General features: G+C 53.4%; 10 protein-coding genes across 10 annotated transcripts; 4 read left to right on the forward strand and 6 right to left on the reverse strand.

Annotated features, from left to right (window-relative positions):
* Window positions 1-59: 59 nt before the first annotated feature.
* On the reverse strand, window positions 60-1,148 carry AYO20_08637 (hypothetical protein; the record flags this gene model as incomplete). The annotated part of the gene is made up of 1 exon (XM_022646913.1): window positions 60-1,148. The coding sequence occupies one exon, from the start codon at window positions 1,146-1,148 to the stop codon at window positions 60-62; it is 1,089 nt and encodes a 362-aa protein (XP_022497137.1).
* Window positions 1,149-2,135: 987 nt separating this feature from the next.
* On the forward strand, window positions 2,136-4,372 carry AYO20_08638 (hypothetical protein; the record flags this gene model as incomplete). The annotated part of the gene is made up of 5 exons (XM_022646914.1): window positions 2,136-2,693; window positions 2,762-3,658; window positions 3,731-3,905; window positions 4,009-4,125; window positions 4,266-4,372. 5 exons carry the CDS (start codon window positions 2,136-2,138, stop codon window positions 4,370-4,372), a joined length of 1,854 nt encoding a protein of 617 aa, XP_022497138.1.
* Window positions 4,373-4,658: 286 nt separating this feature from the next.
* Window positions 4,659-7,280, reverse strand: AYO20_08639 (hypothetical protein; the record flags this gene model as incomplete). Its single annotated transcript, XM_022646915.1, has 1 exon — window positions 4,659-7,280. The coding sequence occupies one exon, from the start codon at window positions 7,278-7,280 to the stop codon at window positions 4,659-4,661; it is 2,622 nt and encodes an 873-aa protein (XP_022497139.1).
* Window positions 7,281-7,899: 619 nt separating this feature from the next.
* On the reverse strand, window positions 7,900-9,322 carry AYO20_08640 (hypothetical protein; the record flags this gene model as incomplete). The annotated part of the gene is made up of 6 exons (XM_022646916.1): window positions 7,900-8,076; window positions 8,138-8,390; window positions 8,510-8,711; window positions 8,769-8,930; window positions 8,989-9,169; window positions 9,227-9,322. The coding sequence occupies 6 exons, from the start codon at window positions 9,320-9,322 to the stop codon at window positions 7,900-7,902; spliced, it is 1,071 nt and encodes a 356-aa protein (XP_022497140.1).
* An 838-nt stretch (window positions 9,323-10,160) lies between these two features.
* Window positions 10,161-11,834, forward strand: AYO20_08641 (hypothetical protein; the record flags this gene model as incomplete). Its single annotated transcript, XM_022646917.1, has 5 exons — window positions 10,161-10,359; window positions 10,413-10,697; window positions 10,751-11,354; window positions 11,406-11,601; window positions 11,658-11,834. 5 exons carry the CDS (start codon window positions 10,161-10,163, stop codon window positions 11,832-11,834), a joined length of 1,461 nt encoding a protein of 486 aa, XP_022497141.1.
* A 165-nt stretch (window positions 11,835-11,999) lies between these two features.
* On the reverse strand, window positions 12,000-13,396 carry AYO20_08642 (hypothetical protein; the record flags this gene model as incomplete). The annotated part of the gene is made up of 5 exons (XM_022646918.1): window positions 12,000-12,113; window positions 12,167-12,552; window positions 12,621-12,636; window positions 12,695-13,022; window positions 13,119-13,396. The coding sequence occupies 5 exons, from the start codon at window positions 13,394-13,396 to the stop codon at window positions 12,000-12,002; spliced, it is 1,122 nt and encodes a 373-aa protein (XP_022497142.1).
* A 348-nt stretch (window positions 13,397-13,744) lies between these two features.
* On the forward strand, window positions 13,745-15,070 carry AYO20_08643 (hypothetical protein; the record flags this gene model as incomplete). The annotated part of the gene is made up of 4 exons (XM_022646919.1): window positions 13,745-13,822; window positions 13,872-14,114; window positions 14,166-14,808; window positions 14,856-15,070. 4 exons carry the CDS (start codon window positions 13,745-13,747, stop codon window positions 15,068-15,070), a joined length of 1,179 nt encoding a protein of 392 aa, XP_022497143.1.
* Window positions 15,071-15,139: 69 nt separating this feature from the next.
* Window positions 15,140-16,585, reverse strand: AYO20_08644 (hypothetical protein; the record flags this gene model as incomplete). Its single annotated transcript, XM_022646920.1, has 2 exons — window positions 15,140-16,447; window positions 16,517-16,585. 2 exons carry the CDS (start codon window positions 16,583-16,585, stop codon window positions 15,140-15,142), a joined length of 1,377 nt encoding a protein of 458 aa, XP_022497144.1.
* Window positions 16,586-17,125: 540 nt separating this feature from the next.
* Window positions 17,126-18,436, forward strand: AYO20_08645 (hypothetical protein; the record flags this gene model as incomplete). Its single annotated transcript, XM_022646921.1, has 1 exon — window positions 17,126-18,436. The coding sequence occupies one exon, from the start codon at window positions 17,126-17,128 to the stop codon at window positions 18,434-18,436; it is 1,311 nt and encodes a 436-aa protein (XP_022497145.1).
* Window positions 18,437-18,782: 346 nt separating this feature from the next.
* On the reverse strand, window positions 18,783-21,176 carry AYO20_08646 (hypothetical protein; the record flags this gene model as incomplete). Its single annotated transcript, XM_022646922.1, has 1 exon — window positions 18,783-21,176. The coding sequence occupies one exon, from the start codon at window positions 21,174-21,176 to the stop codon at window positions 18,783-18,785; it is 2,394 nt and encodes a 797-aa protein (XP_022497146.1).
* Between the last annotated feature and the right edge of the window lie 256 nt (window positions 21,177-21,432).

Consider the following 21,432-nt stretch of genomic DNA (forward strand, 5'->3'; position numbering starts at 1 on the left):
TTGTCGACATAAGGGTATCATTTTCTGTTCCGTAGACATGCGCCGCTCGGATCAATATCTCAGACGGTCAATGCGGTATCCAGTACAGTTTTCCACTGTTCCCATCTGCGTTTGGCGAGCTCGACCACCTCTGCAATCTGTTCGGGTCCTACCACTGAGCCGCCGCTCTTTTCAATTCTCAATACTGATGCCGCGTTGATACCGTCGCTACAATCCACCGTGATACATCCCACCTCTGTGCAAGACTCTTCTTCAAAGGCGTCCGGGTCCATCAAAATCCAGGGCTGATTTTCTTCGTCATTATGCAAGGTCAACAATCTCTTTTCTGGCACAAACACCCCCCAGCTGCTGGGCACTGGCATTCCTCTGAGTCGCAGTTTTCGTGCTTCTTTGACATCCTCTGAGCAGAGGATTTTTTCGAGGTCGGCATCCCACCAAGCCTTGGGGAGAAGGCAGTTTCGCAAGGCAGCATCCAGTGCCAACCAAGCAGCATCGAAGATGGATCCGCCATGGCTGATGCACATCATGTCAACGTAAAGCGTCCAGTATGCCTTCAACTGCGGCTCCGCGTCTATTCCGAGCTCCAGGTCTTGAGACTCTGGAGGCGGAGTATAGATGATCTCGAGGTCCGATGTTCTGACCAGCTGCGAGGTATGAAGTAAGGACAATATTCGCTGAGATATTGACTGGGCTTCGACCGAAGGCGCTGTGTTGGCAGAGTGTCTAGGCGAGCAGCCGGTACCTAACTCGATGTTTGGAACCACCAAGTTGTGCAGTTGAATCGGCGAGTATTCTCCTTCCTCTTCATGGTCATCCACCTCGTTCTCGCGTCTCAATGGAGCGGAGCGATCTTTGCCTGAAGAGTTGGTGACTCGAAAGCTGGGGATCTCGCTGGTAGGCAGTATCTCGGCTCGAACGCCACAGACTATTGTCGTCGCCCCAATCTTGACTAGTGAGGATCCATTACAATGCGTCAAAGAACCCACGTTGAGCTGAATAGGTCTTGGTTCAGGGGGATTGCGGTTTGAAGGGCGTCTGGGCGGGGATTGTTTTAAGTGGGCGTGGAGAAGGGCATTGGGAGATATGATGGGCATCGCAGATGCAGGCACCGAAGCGTTGAGCGCAGTTACAGGATCTAACGAAGGCATTTCTGCCAGAGTCGAAACAAACTACATAGCGGATTGTGTCTGGGAGTGTTGGAGGCCGCAGTTTGTACTGGACATTCACGAATTTCGCAGGTATTCTGCCGGTACAAACAGAGAAGCGGTGAGGCAGACTTGGCGCCCCGGCTGGCGGTGCCACAACACACTAAACTAAACTACACTAAGTAATTAGATGAATGGCAGATTGATGCATTCGATGCGAAAGGGTCCAACGTTGCCGATATATACGCTGATGGCAGAGCAGTTCGGATGCTCAGAGACTCTCACAAAAGCCTTACGCGGTGCCCTCCCTTGTCATCGAAGGTGGCCCTGGAAGACGCCAATGGCAGAGTGGAAACAATTCATTCCGAAGGTCTGATGCATTTGGGCGAAGTCCGATGTTTATTGGCTACAACATCCCACTCTCGGAAGCATTCCCGCGGTCACGAAAGGGCGCGAGCGCGAGGAGCGACGAGCGAGAAAAAAGAGCGGGGAAGAACGAAAGCATATCATCCCTCTAATCGCTGAGGATAGGCCAGCTTGATGCCGACGACACGCTGAACAGAAGGATATGCCCGTTCGCACACTGCCAGGGGTTTTGACTTATAGGGGACGAGGAATGCCGCGCACAAGTACCGCAGCATACACGGGTATCGCATCCTAGGAATCTGTTTGCTATCGGGTCGGGAGGATCTCTGGTCTGCACACTGAGGTCTGAGCAGGTGATGTGGCAGATATAAACCCATTGACGTGAACGGAGGTTTTCAATGGAGGCCTGACACTTGTTCACTTCGGAGATCCGAGTTGCGCAGCCTACGATATTCACTCCGCAGCATTGCCTTGGAGTTCATCAATATCACGTTCATATTGCATTGCATACGAGTTCGGCCCATTTCTGAACGGCTCCCAAATTGGTATCTCATCTACATCTGTCTTAATCTAACCTTGTGCAGCCCAACACACCCCTCTTCTCTATCACCACCAGCTAGGAAAATGGCCGATGCCGACCTTCTTGACGTCTTGATCGTTGGGTCCGGTAGCGCCGGGCTGACGGCGGCGCTGTGGTTGGCGACCTACAACACGACACACCCGCGGCAACAGATCAAGTTCAAGATCCTGGAACGACGTGGCGGACCCATGGCCATTGGACAGGCCGACGGCATACAATGTCGCACCGTCGAGATCTTCGAAACCCTGGACCTGTCAGAGGACCTGCTCCGCGAGGCGTATCACGTCCTCGAAGTCGCCTTCTGGAGCCCTGACGGGCAGGGTGGCATCTACAGGAGCGATCGCGCGGCTGATACGGCCAAAGGTCTGAGCCATATGCCGCATCTCATCCTGAACCAGGCACGGGTCAATGGTCTGCTGCTGGAGAAGCTGAGGAAGCTTGGAGCTGGCCGGGGCGAGGAAGTGAGTTACGGGTGGACCGTAAAGAGTGTCAGTCTCGATGAGGAGCTGGCTGAGATGCATGACGCGAGTTATCCCTGTACGGTTGTTGCGGTGAGAGACGAAGACGGAAAAGAAGAAATTTTCAGGTCCAAGTATGTCTTGGTAAGTTTCATCTACAAGCCTCCTGTCGTTAGCGTGGTATGTTTTACTGAACTGTCGTTGAAATACAGGGGTGTGATGGCGCACACAGTGTCGTGCGCAAATCACTGGGCTACAAGATGGTTGGGGACAGCACCGATGCCGTTTGGGGTGTCATGGACATCTATCCTCAAACCAACTTCCCAGACATCCGTCGCAAGGTCACCGTCCACTCCGACACAGGGTCCCTTCTGGTCATTCCTCGAGAAGGCGGCTGCTTGACCCGCTTCTACATCGAATTTCCGCCGGGCACAAACGTCAAGGATATCAAACTCGAAGACCTGCACAAAAAAGCTCGGCAGATCTTCCACCCGTACAAGATGGACTTTGCAGACACGTACTGGTGGTCATGCTATTCAATAGGTCAACGTCTCGCGGATCACTTCACCAAGTCTAACCGGGTATTCTTGACCGGCGACGCATTCCACACGCACTCACCAAAGGCCGGACAGGGGATGAATGTCAGCCTGCAGGATGGGTTCAACCTCGGCTGGAAACTGGGCCATGTCCTAACGGGACAGACAACACCAGAGTTGTTGAAGACGTACAGCATTGAGCGCGGCAAGACGGCGGCCGATCTCATCGACTTTGACCGTTACTTTATGAAGCTGTTTGCGAGCAACAAGGGGGACAACGAGAAGAAGGTAACCCCCGAAGAGTTTCGCGAGGGCTTTATCAAGTCCGGACGGTACACTGCTGGGTTGACATCGAAATACGAGGACTCCAGCGTCACATCCAGCGCCGCCAGTACGCAGGAACTGGCCAAGGAGCTTGTGGTCGGCATGAGATTTCCGGGGGCGCAGGTGGTGCGGTTCTGCGACGTGAAGGCCATGCAACTCTCGCGGGCCTTGAAGGCCGACGGTCGGTGGCGCGTCATCTTCTTTGCCGGCAGAATCGAAAGCCCAGAACTGCTCTCGAGGCTCAAGCAGGTTTGTCCTCTCTTGCCTCACTCCCGCTAACTGCTGCTGTGAAGAGAGAAGAACTGACCCAAGTCTGTCCAGATCGCGGAATACATGGAATCTCGCGCTGGTCCCGTGCGAAAGTACACCCCTCTGTCAGCAGATATCGACAGTTTCATCGAGCCCATCGTGCTCGTCAGTGGCAACCGCGTGCAACTCGAACAGGAGCAAATCCCCGATTATTTCTGGCCCGTCACGGGCAAGTGGAAGATGAGAGGTGAGTGGATCGATCCATCCGGCATCTTCTTCTACCAAAGCTTTTCATCCAAACAGGCCGGTCGTGAACCTTTTACTGATTTGATATACTCCCCAAACCCCAGATCTCCACAAAGTCTTCGTCGACGACGAGCATTATAATTCAGGCCACGGCCACGCTTATGAAAAGTACGGCGTGGACCCGGACAAGGGCGCCACTGTCATTGTGCGACCTGATCAATGTACGTTTTATACACACACATCCTCCACAGACACATATCAAGAGACACACATATGATACTACGCCCCCCCTTGGTCGGCAAGATCACTGTTGTCATCTCGAAATCCACCCTTACTGACTAACGACTTGATGCGTCTGTAGATGTCTCAAAGGTTCTTTACATCGACGACACCGCGGGGATCGGCCGGTTCTTCGACGGGTTCTGCGTCTCGCACCAAGAACAGAATGGCGGGAACGGCCATCTATAAAGCCAGATAAAGAAAGTCTTGGAAATCTAAACCTCGTAAGGAGGAAAAGCCCAGCGGGCTCGAGAATACAAGTCAATGTTTTAGCAGGTTCTACAGAGGATATTCGCCCTTTTATCTCACTCTTCTCTTATCTTATTCATCTATCTACCCACCTACCTACCTACCTACCTATCTATTTATCAAACAATCAATCAATCACTCAATCGATCGATCGAATAGAAACACCAAATACTCTCATTGGAGAAATGGTGGTCAAAAGACCATCCCAAAAAGCCACCCCAAAAATCTATCCACGACTTCGCCAAAGCAGCGTCCCGACACATAACGCGTTGACGACGGTGTGCTGGCCCACCACCCAGGCGGCGGTGTAGAGGTACTTTGGGGAGAAGACGGTCCAGATGAAGAGGTGTTCGCGGAGGACCGTGCACGCCACCATGACGGACAAGGCGTGGACGCAGGAAAACGTCGCCAGCGCCGTGAAGAGGAAGGAAGATGCACCACCGCCACCGCCGCTCTGAAGCTGGTGAGGGCTGAATAATTGGAGGGTCGCAAAGGACCACCATATCGGACCGGCCCAGTTGCTCACAAACGTGAGGATGCCCACGGCGGCGACGTTGTAGCCGCTCACGCCGTTGTAGGCGTTGGAGAGGTCGATGGTGGCGATGGAGTTTGTGCTCCCAAACGTGAAGAAGGAGGCGTACTGGAACAGGAGGGCCAGGATGGTGATTTCGCCGACCGACCGCTGTCTGCCGCGTCGGACGAGCGCGAGTTGCAGGGTGAAGAACAAGAACAGCGGCACGTACACGGTGCGGGTCTGCGTGATGAGAAACAGGGTCAGGACGTCTTGCAGGACCGGCAGGAAACGCTGCAGCTGCTCGGCGCTCTGCCACGGCGCTTCGTAGTAGATCGCGCAGCCGAGCACGTGGACCAGGCCGAGGAAGACGACCCGCGCCATGCTCACGAGCGGATACGCCGAGACGAAGCCAACGAGCGGATCGAGGATGGGGAATGAGGCGAGCAGCTCGGGGGCGTCCGCGGCGGTGAAGGCGACCTTGAAGAGGAAAGCCGAGATGGACACCAACGCCGGCAGGATGCCCATCTGCGGCGAACCCATCCAGACGCCTGCTCGGCGGCTGAGATTGCGGGACGGGACGGCGTAGGCGAGCATGACCAGCATCCAGAGCACCCATGAGTTGGGCGTGATGACCTCGCCCAGTATGTCGGCCTCGCCGGCGTATTTCTGGCCAGTCTGTCTCCAGCGCCGCGCCACGCCGAACAGCAGGTATGCGAGGGCAGTGGCCGTCGGGCCTTTCACGATAGAGCGAGCAGTGTCGGTCATTTTGAACCGGCTGTCCCTACAATGTAACACGACCAGGTAGCCCGCAAGGGTCCAGTACCAGAACTGATGCTCCTCTTCGACGTAGCTGCTGGCGAACATGGTGATAGCAAAGCTGAGCATGATGACGAGAAGTATCAACCCGTCAATCCCTGCTGAGAAAACTCCCCGTGCGAAGCTGGGCGCGCAGAGTGCCAACGCTAGCACGCCGAGGCCGATGCCCGTCCGCATGCTGGTGAGGTCGTAATTGCTGGCCGTGCCACTGAGGAGGCTTTGGGCTCTGTACAGAAATGACTTGAGATGCGTCGTCGGCGGCAGTGGAGAGGATTGGTCCGACGTGAGTGCATCGTGCTCGGCCGAGACATGCTGCCACAGACAGGCGAGGACTTGGGCGTCGTCTCCGTCGGTTATCGAGCATCCACCTGGCATCGACACTTCACCGAACTCTTTCGGAAACGTCGCCTGGGCGATCCGCAGAATCTGCTCGGCGTTGCTGTAGAGTAAAGCGTACTGGTCGTGAGGATGGGTCCAGAGCTCCAACAATCGCGGCATGATGACCCCGAGGTTATTGAGCGGGATGGGGAATCCCAGTAGAGCGGCAAGAGTGGGAACGATGTCGGATTGTTCAACGGTGTCGTAGTATTGATAGTCGACTGCATCGTCAATGGGGCACGACTGTCCTTCGAACGCCGACTTGAACTTTGGGGAGATGAATGTGAGAGCGGTGGAAACTTCTCCTGGGGAGGACGCGCCGTGGTTCCCGCCCTCGTTCATGCCGTGGTCACCAAGCAAGACCAACAAACATGACTTGAGATGGTCATAGCTTTCCAACTTTGCGTAAATGTCCCGGACGATACCGTCCATCTCTGCCTGTTTTGCCGGCATCCTAGGCCCTTTGGGTCCAGTCTTGTGCCCGATATGGTCCAGACCCAGGAAATGGAGCGTCATTGCGGACCAGTCTTGGTTCTCTAGCTCGGAAGGAATATGCCTCGTGACGTTGTTGTCGACCTCGGTGAAGTCGGACACGAAGAAACTCGTCGTGCCGTCGGCTCGGGAGAAGAAGTCGGGAAATAAGCGCAGCCAAGTGTCGTCCCCGTACATGACGAGGCTGTGGCCTTTTGCCCGCAACTGGGCCAGCCACGTGTCTTGGTCCCTGAGGGTCGACGTCGTGTCCGACTCGGCAAAATTGAGGATGAGGTCCACGAAACTGGGCACCGAGCCGGTTGTGATGGCCTTGACGCGCGGCATGGTGATGGTCGGTGGACTGGCATGGCCGGTGAAGGGGACGGCGGCGCCAGATCTGACGAGGCCCTGGGTAAAAGCAAAACTCGAAGCATTTCCGTAGACGAAGTCGCTGCGCAGAGCGTCGACAACCATAAAGATGACGCGGTCAAAAGGGGCTGCCTGAGCCCCGGCCCCAGCCCCAGCTCCAGCTCCAGACGTCGCGGACCATGTTGCCAATCCCGGTAGGAATGCTTTGTGAGGAAAGAAACCCCTTGCAAAAATCACGAGGGCCGCAATGAGGACGATGTTGGAGAGTGAGAGCGCGGCATTGCGAAATGTGATGATCATCCTCGATGCCTGTTGATTCGAACGACTGCTCACGCCGACGGCTGATGGCCACTATCACCTGATGGGTCCCATGGCACAGAATTGCAACTCAAGACGTCCTCCGAAGAAATAAGCATATACAAATACATTGGAAGCAGTCAAAGAAAGTGAATGGTGGCGCAATGTCTGGGTCTGGAAACTATTTCGTGGACGCCAAGCACTGATCCACCGTAGAAGCTGCACAGCCTTGCGGTTCAGCCTCGTCAGTCTCAGCCTCGTCAAACCTCAGCCTTGTCGCGTGGGCAACCTTTGTCAACAAGCAGCTCGCAATCGAGTGAGGCATTCCCAATTGAATAGGCAACTCGGAAAGAGAGGGCATTTCGTTCTAGCATATCAAACACCAATTTTTGAACTTCACCAAAATATTTACCCCGAAGAATGATTCCCTGTCATACTTTCAACTAAAGGTACAGCCATGCTATCTCATCCTAACCTCCAATAGTACCTTAAACCAAGCTCCCGCTTCACAAGGAGGGCTTTTGTCCAAACACAACGTAACTATATTTAGAGTCAGCTCGGATCTCTCAAAAGGTCGGCACGATGCGACGAGGATGAATCTCCCGTCCACACCGACTCCTACTTACAAATCGTACTGTCCATGAATCTTTGGGTTCTTCATATCTCTTCTCGTCTCGGCGAGCAAAACCTGCACCTCTTCTATGGACCAAGGATCCTCTGCTGTCCTCGCTAGGCACCCGAGTGCGATGCCTTCCATACCAGCTTGAAACTGCAGGTAGTTGCATATTCCGACTTGCTTCTGTGAAGGGGATGAGTGGTTAGAGCCTGCACGATGCGCGCAATGTCCATATCTAACTCACATATTTGTTGTCCTTGGGCCATATACCCAGCGGAATGGGTAGTTTAACCGCCTGCACGTTGGTGAAGCCGGCGTCTCGAAGCCAGCCCTCGACCTTTGGGCCTGGCTGAGAATCGTAGCCAGCAGCAGTGCGGCGGCCACATGTGTAGTGGTGGAACTTGAAAAGTGCCGCGTCTTCGGCTAACGAATCATCCTTTGAATATATGTGCGTGTCCCATTCCTGGAACTCGACCCAACCGCCAGGCTTTAGATTCCTAGGGCGTCCGCATCGTCAGTATCCACAACTCTAGTTGCATGCTTGTTGCAAGGCATTCAAGATTCAAGATTCGGGTGGAGTGGGTGCGTGTGGATCGAACACGATCAACCAACATACTCAAAAGATTGCCTAACTAGTCGTGGCCAGTCTCGAACTGAGGACGCCAGATATCGTCCATGGATATAGTCAAAAGGCGTATCATCGTATGCCCATTCGTCCTCAAAATCGTCAATAATGAACCTTAGGTTCGGGGGCACGAAAGTGGACTGTATAGGTGTCAAGTCCGTGCCAATGACTTCTGCCGTTGGATACAGGTCGGCTGGTGAGTATTGTTAGAACTTGGGAGCGTGGAAAGGAACGGGAGGTTTTGATTCACCAAAATCGACAGCCCAATTGCCTGTCCCAGTACCAAGATCGAGGACGCGCTGGGGTTCTGAACCGATTGGAGCATAATGAAGGTGGCTGTCCAGCAGCCAAAGCATCAATGCATGATGAAGATCTAGCCGCTTCATTTCTTGTTCGTCGCTGGGCAACATGTCTCGAAGGATGTTATTACCGTGGCAATCAACAAGGAAAACAGCGGGGGTGAGACGAACTGCCCTGGTGATCTCGAAAGGCATGATAGATGCGGCCATACTGCATCATGAAAGTGTTGACGGACGAGGTAAGCGAGGCTGTGTAGGCAGATCTGACTTGGGTCAGTAGAGCATTCGCGTATCGATGCAACGACAGGTCTAGGTACAGCTCATCTCCATATGCTGAATCTCGCTCAGTTGCCTGCCCGGTGAATTAGTCCCGCGTCGTTCGAAAATGGCGCTCAAAACGTGGACTGACCTCTTCGTCCACCAGTATCGTGACATCTCCAGAAACAGCAGCGTCCACGACAGCAGAACTGCCCGCCTCGTGCAGATCAAGGCCTGCGGTTGCCATAATGTCTGCGATCCGGGAAAGGCTGTCGAGCGGTCGGCGAAGGGCGATCCATGTGCATTATACATAAAGACGACTCAAAAGGTGCCAGTAAGGTTCGGGTTCCAAGCCTCGAGAGGGCTTTCGAGTCGGGAGTTTGTGGAGTGCTGGTGAGCTGGGTACAATCATGCTTTTGGCACAAGCCGACAGCACTGTCACTGCAGACGGAACCCAGGGTCCACCTGCCACGTTTTACTGGCTCCATCACCCAGACCAGCCGGGGGAGCTTAGAGGGTCCTTTCCGAGTGGCGGCCACGCTGTTTTTTTAGAGCCGAGCTAGGCGACACACCTATCGTTGGACAGCGTCCATCCTAGTCCACCTGCATCCATGCTCATCATGTCGGGGACACCGGGAGCCAACGGGGGCTCGCCTCAAGCCCAGAACTTGTTCTGTAAGAGCTGCATAGCGCAGTCCAGCCGTGGTGGACCGCCTTGTGCCGTTCCCAGCTGCTCAGTGGCTTTTGATTGGGAAACCCTGGCCGATAGTGTTGCGTCCCATGTCATCAACGGCGAACAGCGAAGCAGACGATGCAATCGAGGATCAAGGCGACTTCTTGGAGGGAATTGCAAAGACAGACAGAGCCCACCCGGCATGTGCTGATTGCATTGCCTCGCGGTACTTGCAGATATCCCCCACGTCGCCCTCAGGCTAATACCTACCTAGGTATCCTCTCCCGTCGTATAATACCTATACCTATTCTCCCCCAACGGCCCGATCCTTCACCCGGAGAGACTCACATATGAGAAAAGAAGGAAAGAAAGACGCGGAAAGTGTCCTGAATTTCCTGGACTCGCCGTCGTCATGTACAAAACATCAGCCTTGATTGGCCTGTTGGCCGTCCCTGTTGCTTGGGTGCTGTACTTTTTCTTCTGGTCTGCTACTAGCAAATTTCCATCGGCGCCCGGACCGTTGCTCGCTCGGTTCACCCGCCTGTGGTACCTGAAGGCTCTCATCAGAGGGGATTTTGAAAAGGTGAATATCGCGTTACATAGAAAACATGGTGAGCGGCGACACACTGCTCTGACCCAATTCCTCTTATGCAAATTATTCCAGGCAAAATCGTCCGCCTCGAGCCCGGCGCATACAGTATCGACGACCCCGAGGCGATCAAAACCATCTACACCATTTCAAACCCGTGGAGCAAGTCGGCGTGGTATGGCGCGTCTTGTCCACCGGGTACCACGACCAACTTCAGCACCCCAGACAACAAGGATGCTGCTCGATTTCGTCGTAACTTTGCACAAGCCTTTTCCATGTCGTCGGTGCTGGCCTACGAGCCTTTGATTGATGAGTGCGGCGAGCTTTTGATCGAGAAGCTCAAGACCTTTGCAAAGTCAGGTGAGACTGTAGACCTGACACATTGGTTTACTTGCTGGGCGTTTGATTGTCAGGGCCATATAACGGTGTGCTCCCTCGATACCTCCGCTTGACCAGTTTACCGACTGACGATTCCCAGTTTTCTGAACGATTTGGATTCCTTGACAAGGGCGAGGATGTCGGAGGGATCATTGAGAGCCTCCGTCACCGAATGTCATATGGCACTTTTGCGGGCGTATATGCGGAACTGCACCCGATATTGTTCAAGATAGTCAACTGGCTCGCCGGGACAGACACAGCTCAAGTAGACTATACCATCTCCTATACCCTGAAGCGCATCGCAGAAAGACGACAAGAGGGAAAGTCGCACAAGAACGATATGCTTGCTCAGTTCCTGGCCGGCCAGCAGAGGGATCCAACCACCTTCACAGACTGGGATGTTCTGATCGGAGCTTTTGGCAATATTGTGGCTGGTGCTGATACCACCCATATCACACTCTCTGCCATCCTGTACTACCTGATGAAGAATCGGCGGTGCCTCGACAAGATGCGCGCAGAGATCGATGAGATGGCCAAGGCAGGCTCGATTTCGGACCCGATCTCTTTCCACGAGTCACAGCAAATGCCCTATTGCCAGGCGGTGATAAAGGAGGGACAGAGGCTGTACCCCGGCACTGGGTAAGATCAGACGTCCAATATTCCTTGCGCTTCACTCACCGTGTTCCCTAGGCTGCCACTGTTTCGCGTAGTCCCAGCAGGTGGCGCAATGATTGCCGGTAAATACTTCCCCGAGGGAGCTGTTGTTGGCATCAACAACTGGGTCGCCCACCACAACAAGGACGTCTTCGGACCAGATCCAGATGTCTTCCGCCCAGAGCGATGGCTGGAGGGAGACACCACCGCCATGAATCGCTACTATTTACCTGTAAGTTTGGCCGGCCTTCGAACGAACGAGAAGAGGTGCTGACAGACACGGTATAGTTTGGCGTCGGTCCGCGATCTTGTCAAGGTCTGAATGTCGCGTTGATGGAGATGTCGAAATTCGTCCCGCAGCTCGTCCGCCACCTCGATTTCGAGCTGCTCAGCGAGTGGAAGACGTCTAATCGATGGTTAATGTTCCAGTCCAACCTGAATGTCAAGGTGAAACTGAGAGATTAGTTCTTCGGTCGTCTGCAAGAATGTGAGAAGGAAAAGTACGAAGCATGGGACTGGGTGATGTATGGCAGATTTCCACTCCGAAAAGCAAGGGATATTAAGTATAGGTACATGTACACTCGTCACGGACAGTGCACCACAAACAGCCATGGTCAAACTCCAGATATCTCACATGCAACTAGAGACTTTGTGCGCTCTGGTTACGTCCTCAACCGGGTCACAAAGCGAAGTGTCGGCCTCCGATCGTCTGCCCTTTCGGTGTTTCTTGGAGAAAGCCTTGAACTGTGGAATCATCAGTAAATGCTCCTGGTGGGCATCGATACCGTCGGACTCACCTCTTTGGTCCAGTTGAAATTCTTCCACTTTGAATCTGCTTCGCTGGGCAGGGTCCGATCTATGCCATCCTCCTCGAGCACTGTTTCGATCCCATTTGGCTGCCCTTTCACTTCAATGCCGTGGCGGAATGCTTCTCTGATCATGGCTTCCCGCCACTCTAATTGAGGTTCTGGATCACCTGGCCAATCGCGAGTGTTGTCGTACAAAACACCCAGGACGAGCGCAATATTCTTGACAGCCGAATCAGGGCACAGTAACCCATTCTTCTCCAATGAGTTCAGCGTCGTGAAAACGGCACCTCCAATGAGCTTCAGAGTGTGCAACACCGTGTTCGGATCGTCGACGTTGAACCACTCATATGTGTCCTCCAGGATCCAGGCGAATCCTTCAATAATTGACCACAAAGCCGCAGGTGATGCGTCCCCTTGACGGGCACGTCAGGAGAGAATTCACGGTTGAAAGACACCAACTAGTGCACGTATAGCTCAGCGAGAGCACCAAAAGTCTTAGGTTCAACCCGAACTTACCTGGTTCTCCATCACCTCTTGGAAGCCATACCCATTGAAATCATTGTAGAAGTGTTCTCCAGCAGCATCTTGGTTCCGGATGTTCAACTCCCATTGCAAGCGAGCTACCAATAGATAGCCTTTTGTCGTAAGCATCCACTTATGCCCTGGAAACTCGGAGGCTGGCCGCTTGCAAACGCAACCCTTCAAACCACAGATTGACTCGCGCTGATCATTCTGGCTTTCTAGCCCGTTGTCCTGTTGGCCGTCATGTTCATCTTCCTCCTCATTGGATTTTTCAGACGCATCACGAGTTGCCCGTTTCTCCGCCCGAATGTCATCCAGCGGTCTACAGAGTGTCAGGTATTCGAACTCAGGCGCATCATTTTGTGCGGGGGCATGATCCTATCTGAGTCAGTGTCCAACGTATTGATTATCACTTCACAAGGGTCCGGGACATATCTCTCCGGTCGCCGAGGTAGATGGAGCCGTGTGTAGCCTATCAGAATCCTCAAGGCGTCGGACGAGAACGTCCTTGTTACCGCTGTATGGCAAATTCCGTTGCTGGAGCAAGGTGGAAAGGTCTTGCTTTTTCATAGCCGCATAGCGACTGGCTTCATTTTCTTTCCCTGCCGCTGGTTGCTGCGATTGTTGTTTGGAAGGTGGCTGTGATGGCGCCGTATTGCTGTCAATTTGGCTCAATGCGCGTTTGTTGCCCGCCATTTTCAGCTGCTTGCAGCGGGAGTGTGTTTCGATGATGCAACAAGATGATCAGAGAAGGATATGTTCTTTAGCTCCTTCTGTGTCTTGTGGGGGGTCATAATAGTCGTACCTGTCTCGCTTCGTTGTCGATATATTAGTGAGATCAATTGCTGAACGCGACGCGAAAGTCCACGCGTTCTCACGTGTTCATCTAGTTGTACCGAGTATGCGGTTTCTCTGCGCTCTTTCTTCCATGGCGCAGCACATTGACTCTCATATCCTTTCTATCTTGCTATAGCACGTTTCGGGATACACGCTGCTGAGCGACATGATTCCCACAGAGGCTTCGGTTGTAACTGGGGCGCGGTAATGGCACAGAAACACCACTTCAATGTTGAGCCCGTGGCTCGTTTCACGGGCCTCAATGCAGCAATTCGCAGGCCTCGAGTACGTGTGCTCCAACACATATTGGAAAACTTCCATCTGATAAGCTCAGGAAATCGCATACTTTTCCTTCGACGAGGATCACAAGTTTCGACTCGATGACTCGAGCCTGCGCTATTACTACCCGCCCGCACTTCCTTGTGATCTCAGCAAAGGTTTTGAGACGTTCCACCAGCTCGACGACTCTGACGATGACCATCTGGATGGACTCTTGGATGCGATCATAGCGTATGAGAAAGAGAAAGGCTCCAAAGCGGAGATCGACTTCATGACATGGCGGGGAATGATGACCAAGGTGTGAACAATTCGACGCGACTACGAAACAACTCGCTCATGGCCTAGGCAGCTGATGATAGTTCCCTTCTCCAAACTGGACGACTGGGAAATGAATGCCACCTTTTTCCAAGGCACTATCTTCATTGAGGAGAATCACACCAAGAAGATTTCTTCCCGTGAGGAACAGTATTCATCTGCGGGGCGACCAGGCGCCATGTCGCAGGACCTCATGAGTTTCTGGGGATACAAATTCGAGACTGTGTCCTTGATGCCGACGCCATGGCCCGAGACCTCTCGAGAGTACATTGAATCCCGAGAAGATCTCCTGGTCAGCAACCACGCTCAATATTGCTCCATCGTCCGCACCGGCTTCGGCAAAGTCAAGATGATTCTTGGTGGAGAAGTGGACGCTGTCATGGCCTGCAAGCCAGAAGATAAATCGCTGCCAATCGACTGGGTGGAGCTCAAGACGACGGCCACGATCACTAACGAGAGAGAACAGATCAAATATGAGAGGAAACTTCTCAAATTTTGGGCACAATCCTTCTTGCTGGGAGTACCCAGGATTATTGTTGGGTATCGCTCCCAGCAAGGTACATTGGAACGTCTTGAAGAGTTGAATGTGCAGAATATCCCCGACAACGTCAAGCTGAAAGGCAAGGGTTTGTGGGATGGTCAAATCTGCATCAACTTTGCCGCAAGCTTTCTTGAGTGTGAGCACAAATTCAGATATGCTCTAACACTGCTGACTTCGACACAGGGCTGAAAGCTACCGTCACTGCTGATGGTGTCTGGCGAATCAGAAAACGAGAAAAGTCTCCTGTGCTGGAGGTCTTCAAGCTGGAAGAATCAGGGCACGGCGACATCTTGTCGTCCACTTTTATCGAGTGGCGTACCCACGGCCTGCCACAGCATCAGGAACTTTTGCAGAAGCTCAGAGCGGATGCAACAGCAGAGGCATCCGAACCTCCTTGATTGGCCTGGTTGTGGTGCGCTTTGTGCACCGCACTGCTCCGGTATAGGGCATTTGAATTGACTGAAGCATCAGCCTGGAGAAGTCGGTATCTGGACCTCTTGGTTTCCATCTCCTTCCTTGACCGGTATCGACTCCCGGTTACGGCGCCACGCGACGAGTTTCTTGTGGCTGCGACTAGCAAGATGTACTCGCCATTCTTTCTCCGTCATGAGTGTCTTTTGGCACACTTGGCAAGTCCTGGCTTCGCGCACATCATCGAAATCGTCCTCCTCGATCTGTGAGAGTACTCTCTCCGCCATGGAGCAGACAGACTTCGCCTCCGGCAGCTCATCTCCTTTGAGGAATGCGTTCACAAGGGCTTGTGCAGGCGCTGCCACTGTGGTGCCCCAGCTGGCCAGATCGGTACAGTCAAGAAGGAATAGCCGATCAAGCTTTCGGGAAGATTTCAATGCTTTTGCCAGCCGAATTCTAACAAACCGATTCTGACGCTTTGCATAGCGCCTGGTGCTTGCTTTAATGGCGTCTATACCCTCACGCTCTGCTAGCATCACTTTGGCAGGATCGGCATCCCGTCCTTGATGCAACTCAAGCCAGGGCTTCATTTCTTTATAACCGATCGATTGCCAGATACCACCGGCGAGGTCAACCGGCCCTACCTCCTGTTTCAATTCCTCTTCCAAGTTTGCCATCTGCAACACCTCGTTGCACAGCCCACTTAGCACCATGGCATCAACCCGGTCATTCAGCCTCTGCTTCAGTACAGCATCGTCGGCTTCCAACCATAAGAGCAGGCTGGGATGACGCAGGTTCATTTGACGCTCACCCAGGGCGTCACTGTCAGCGTCTAGTGCAGCTTGACGCTGTTCAGCGTAAATGTCCGAGGCTTTTTTGCCACTTTGCAAATATATCTGCAGAGACCGCCGGATCTTGTTCCGGTCGTTTGGATGCCATCTCTTCGCCATTTCAGGATCCACCTCCTGGAGCTTTGCCAGAATCTCCTCTGTAGACGCCGACAAGATGGGAAACTCTTCGTTGTTGTCTGTTGCATCAGGCTCTGGCCGGTGCTTGTCCTGTTGGGGAGCAAGGAGAGCATCCTCAAAGAGCAAAGAAAACGTGTAGTAAATTGTCCCGCCTACTACGATAGGAAGCCGGCCTCTGGCTCGAATCTCATCGATAATGCGGGAGCTCTCCTTGACAAACTGCTGAACCGTCCAGAGTTTCTCCTTGAGGCCGATGAAGTCGAGCAGGTGATGGGGAATCTCATTCCGTTCGGCCTCTGGGATTTTGTTGGTGATGATCGGAAGTCCCTTGTACATTTGCATCGCGTCGCAGTTGATGACCTCGCCATTGAATCGAGTGGCTAATTCTACAGCCAACTATCTCCGGAGTCATTAGATCCCGTTCCTTTCACATGCTGTTCTTTCGCCCAACCCAAGAAAACTCACCTTTGACTTGCCAGTGCCGGTTGCGCCGATGATCATAATCAACGGGGTTTTTGGTGGAAAGGACGCCATTTTCAAGCTGCGCCTGAGCATAAAAGACATAGAACAAGTCTGTTTGGGACCGCCGTGTAATATAACGTCAGGGCAGAAACAATGTCGAGTCTCTCCTATCCATAACCACGACAGCCAGTGGAAGGTACCGAGTAGACTAGCAATGCCCAAAATCGCCCGCAAGGCCAGTAGACATCAGAGGCGTCATAGGTGATATTTGGAGGGGGAGAGCCAAAGTACTAAAGAGGAGCAGCTGATGGACTGAACGGATAGTACTCGAATTACAACATCAGTTCTATTCTCTGATCTTGAATGGTGCTAAAGTCTATCTCATCACTCTTGGAGATGGAAAAGTGCGCTATGACGCTTAATGCTCCACTCAGCCACTAGGGCGGACCATAACTTTCACAGGCGAAAAGCTAAATTTCGCCTCCGACTACAATTGCGTCGTTGCGCATTTCGAATTCGACTCTCGACACGGCATAAAAAAGTTTTGGCAGCACGCGCCTTGAATTCTCGCATCCTGGAAACTGCTGGTACTTAAGAGAAGGGACATTGATCATGGCTGAAGTCGTCCAGGCCCGTACGACTCTTACATCTCCCTCTCCCTCTCGAAAACGTTCAGCATCTCCAGGCGACGCAGAGCTCGCCACCGACTTGACGAGCAACGCACTCACAAAGACAAACAATGAATCGTCCCTAGCGTCCACCGAGGAGCCTCCGGCAAAGAAGACAAAGCTGATCCGTCGCAAGCGCCGGCCTGCGCGTCCCCAGGTCGACCCCTCGACGATAAAATCCGAACCTCCCCCGCAGACTGGGACGGTGTTTAATATCTGGTACAACAAGTGGTCCGGTGGTGATCGGGAAGACGCGTACTTGTCTAACCACGCCGCTCCTTCGCGATGTAATATCCGCAACGACTCCGGGTGGACAGCCGCAGACAGGACGCCGGGAAGTTATTTCTGCCTGTTCTTCGCCAGAGGACTGTGTCCCAAAGGCCACGAATGTCAATACCTGCATCGTTTACCGACTATATACGATGTTTTCAACCCGAACGTTGACTGCTTCGGGCGGGACAAACACAGCGACTATCGGGACGACATGGGTGGTGTGGGCAGTTTCATGAGACAGAACCGCACACTCTACGTGGGGAGGATACACGTGTCGGATGATATCGAGGAAGTGGTGGCGCGACATTTTCAAGAATGGGGAGAGATTGAACGTATTCGTGTCCTTACAGGTCGGGGCGTCGCTTTCGTCACGTACGTCAACGAGGCGAACAGCCAGTTTGCAAAAGAGGCAATGGCACACCAAGCACTGGACCACAATGAGATATTAAACGTGCGCTGGGCCACTGTGGATCCGAACCCACTCAGTCAGAAGAGAGAGGCGGCCAGGATCGAAGAGCAAGCTGCGGAGGCTGTGCGTCGGGCGCTGGGTGAAAGAACGGTCAGGGAAATCGAAGGACGTGAGACCAGAGAGGAGCGGGACCAGAGGCGCATCGAGAGCAGCTACGGTCTGGAAGGGTACGAAGCACCAGAGGAGATCTGGTTCACGCAGCAGCAGCAAAAGGAGTTGGAGGGACAGAAGTTGGGCGAGAGGGGGCTGCTCGAGGCTCCTCCTGCTCCGAACCACGGCGCCGAACACGAAACGTCCACACACGCAAATACCGAAGCCCCGGAAGATCCTCCCTCACAAGCAGGCCAGCAGAGCAGCAACGATCAAGCCGCGGCGAATAATGGCATCTTGTCCGGTTCAACCCTGGCCGCCCTCAAGGGATATACCTCCAATGCAGGGCGCGGAGAGGTATCCAAGCCGGCCCCGTCGGCCGGACCTCTCGTCGCGTACGGCAGCGATGACGATGAAGATTGAACACTCGCATCTATAGGATCATCATCACCATCATCACCATCACAACAACCACCAGAAATAACCTAACAAAAGAGGCACTCTTTGATGATGTGTCATGTGTACAATTCAAATTGCCTTTTTTTCTTCTTCTATTGGACCCTCCCTATCTAAGATAATCTCCTCAATCACGCTTTTTGGCATGGTCTCGTGCAGCCCGATACTGGACCTCTAGCTTTTTCTTTCTTCTTGGTTGACTTGGCATGACTTAACATCACATATCGAGACGCGACCAATGTCCTATGTCCCCGTAGGTAGTCAAAGGTACTCATAGCTACTTGGAACAACTCTCTTTGCAAGAGGAAGGCCATCACAGTTCACCATGCTGAACCCCACCGCTACCACTGTTACCACTCAGATCGGGCATCCTCATAATCACGACGACCAGACTCGTCCAGCCGGTGAAATGCTGGGTGCGCTGTCCCTCGCCCGTCTCCGGGTTATACTGCTCCCAGGCGAAGCCGGTGCGGGCCCACTCGCTGAAGACGGTCTCGACCAGGTTCTTGCGCAGGTCTGTGTAGATCCTCAGGGCCTGGGACTTCACCTTTGCGGGCGGTGCCGGGTCGGCGGATTGGACCACGTTGAGGAGGGACCGAAGGATGAGGTAGTTCATGTTCACCCAGACGGGGGAGCGCCAGTAGTTTTCGTCGGTGCCGTAGAAGGTGTCGGATTTGGAGAGCGACCGGATCCCGTGGGGGGACCAGAGTTCGGATGGTGAAGAGATCAGATCGAGCACGTCTGGGAGGTGAGGGTGGTTGGCTGGCAGGAGGCCCGTCATGAACGGGAACAGGGAAATGTAGCCTTTATGGCAAACGTGGACCGAGTCTTCGTAATCGTCGATGGTGGCGTCGCAGTAGCATTTCTGTTCGGACGACCAGTGAAGGTCGTCGATGTTTCGGACAATGGCTTTATGTTGCGATTTGAAGTCGGGTATGTCGTCGGCTTCGGAGAGCAAAGTAGAAAGGCGAACCAGGATACGCGACATCATGCCGACCCATGAGATCAGGTCGACATGGAGCTCACCCGGATGAGGTGGTTGAGGGCGCGGATAGTCGTCAAGTCCTGAAGGGAGGATATGTTGCGGTGTTCGTCCGCGCCACCGGTATGCTTCCTTGGTGGAGAAGGCTTCACGGTCATAGGATTTGATGTCTCCAAACTGGGTGCGGCGAAACCAGTAGTACTGACGCTTGAGCAAGGGGTATAAGGTTCGGAGCTCGCTTTCAATGTGCTCCTTGGACGCAGCATATGCAGGACTCGACATTTTGTCCATCAAAATGTCTACGATGAGGAAGAGTGTGGGTGGGTTGGCATAGTGCGGGTATTGGACCTGGAACTCAGGAGGCACCTTGCTGCGTGCTTCCGGCCCAAGAATCTGCTCTCGAGCAATCCAACCGTCCTGATCGATGAGGTTGAACCATGACTTTACGATGTCGATCGTCACGTCAAGATCCCAGTCTGCGATCGGGATGAGGTGGAAACCCTCGTCCCACAAGAACCCACGTGGAAAGAAAGGTCTCGAGGGGACGCTGGTGAAGAGCTCCGCTGGAGGATCATTCACAATCTGTGCTCGTGCTCGTGCAGCCGCAGTCTCCTCCCAGAATCCTTCATTATCCTCGTCGTATTCTGGAGCATAAGACCTGTCAACCAACGAATCACCATAGAAGTACCCAATCCCGCCAAAGAGATTGGAGAACATGGACGCGGAGAAAGCGGTGTAGGCGGGCTTGGTAAACGGCGCCAATGGTTTGAAAACCTCTTTGAACTTCTTGGTGAATTCTTTGGAGGCACCTGCGATGGACTGCGTGAGAGATTCTGAGGATACTGCTGGGCCAGACCCAGATTTGAACCGGATATCAGTTTCAAATGCGCCGACAAAGATCTTCTGAACCATGTGGAAATTCCCTGGTCCAGGGTTGTGAGGGATGGAAAACGCCTGCCAGGGAGGTGGCATATTCTCTTGTCCATACTGCTGTATGAGGGTGTCAATCTCTGACTTCATGCTCGCGAAAGCAATGTTTTTAGCTTGCCAGATGGCCTCCGGGGGGATTTGGTGGCTGCAAAGCAGTGGCCGGTCCACGGGTTTGGAGTCCCAGGATGGATGTATTTTGTATGGCAGGAGATTCTCGGGTGAATCCTCAAAGGAAATGTCGAATTGCCCAAGCTCACTTGTATCGCCATGTAACGTCACCACGCCATCTTCCTCCTCCGTGCTCGTGAATCCCAGCTCACCCAGACCTTCCATGCCGGCATAGAAGATCAAGGTTGTGACCAGAGTGGGCGGCGCATCTTCTCTTGGATTGCCCTTTATTCTCGCGGCCCAGTTACCGCCATGTTCTCCGCCAGCGATCTTGACAAAATCAATTGTCAAGTCAATCTTGTTCCCCGTGTCACGTATAACTTGTCTTCCACCATTTCGAACATCGTACTCTTCCCAACCATATCCTGCCATCCCCTCATGCTGCTCGCACGTGTGCCGGAAGTTGAGCTGTGCAGAGCCATAGTTGTCGGTGTTGGCCCATAATAGACCGGTCAACAGGCTATTGGGGACTCGCGGTCGGACTCCAAAGTAGAGATTCGGTCGGTAAGGACCCCAAAGGAGGGTGTCGTTCGAGGCGTGCGCAACCCAGGAACAGAGCGAGAAGAGAGTGAAAACGAAAAGGCGCAGATGTCCAAAAGTCACAGACCCGCTCGCATAGCTCAACATCCTGCCTTGTGGCTATCTTCAAATGCCTCACCTCAACTCGCCATTGGTGTTGGTTTTGGAGAACATTGCCTGTGGGGGACAACTGGCCTTGTACTCCGTGCTTGTAGTTATCGAAAGCAACGCAGCTGCGGCTGGACAATTAGTACGTCACCGTACAACAGCTACGGCACATCACAACTACCATTATGGACAACTTGTGCTTCAGGGGAGAAGACACTGGACATTGCGCGGGACACACCTCTCACATATCACACGT

This window comes from Fonsecaea nubica, assembly GCF_001646965.1.
Source record: "Fonsecaea nubica strain CBS 269.64 chromosome Unknown Scaff70, whole genome shotgun sequence".
Lineage (NCBI taxonomy): Eukaryota > Fungi > Ascomycota > Eurotiomycetes > Chaetothyriales > Herpotrichiellaceae > Fonsecaea > Fonsecaea nubica.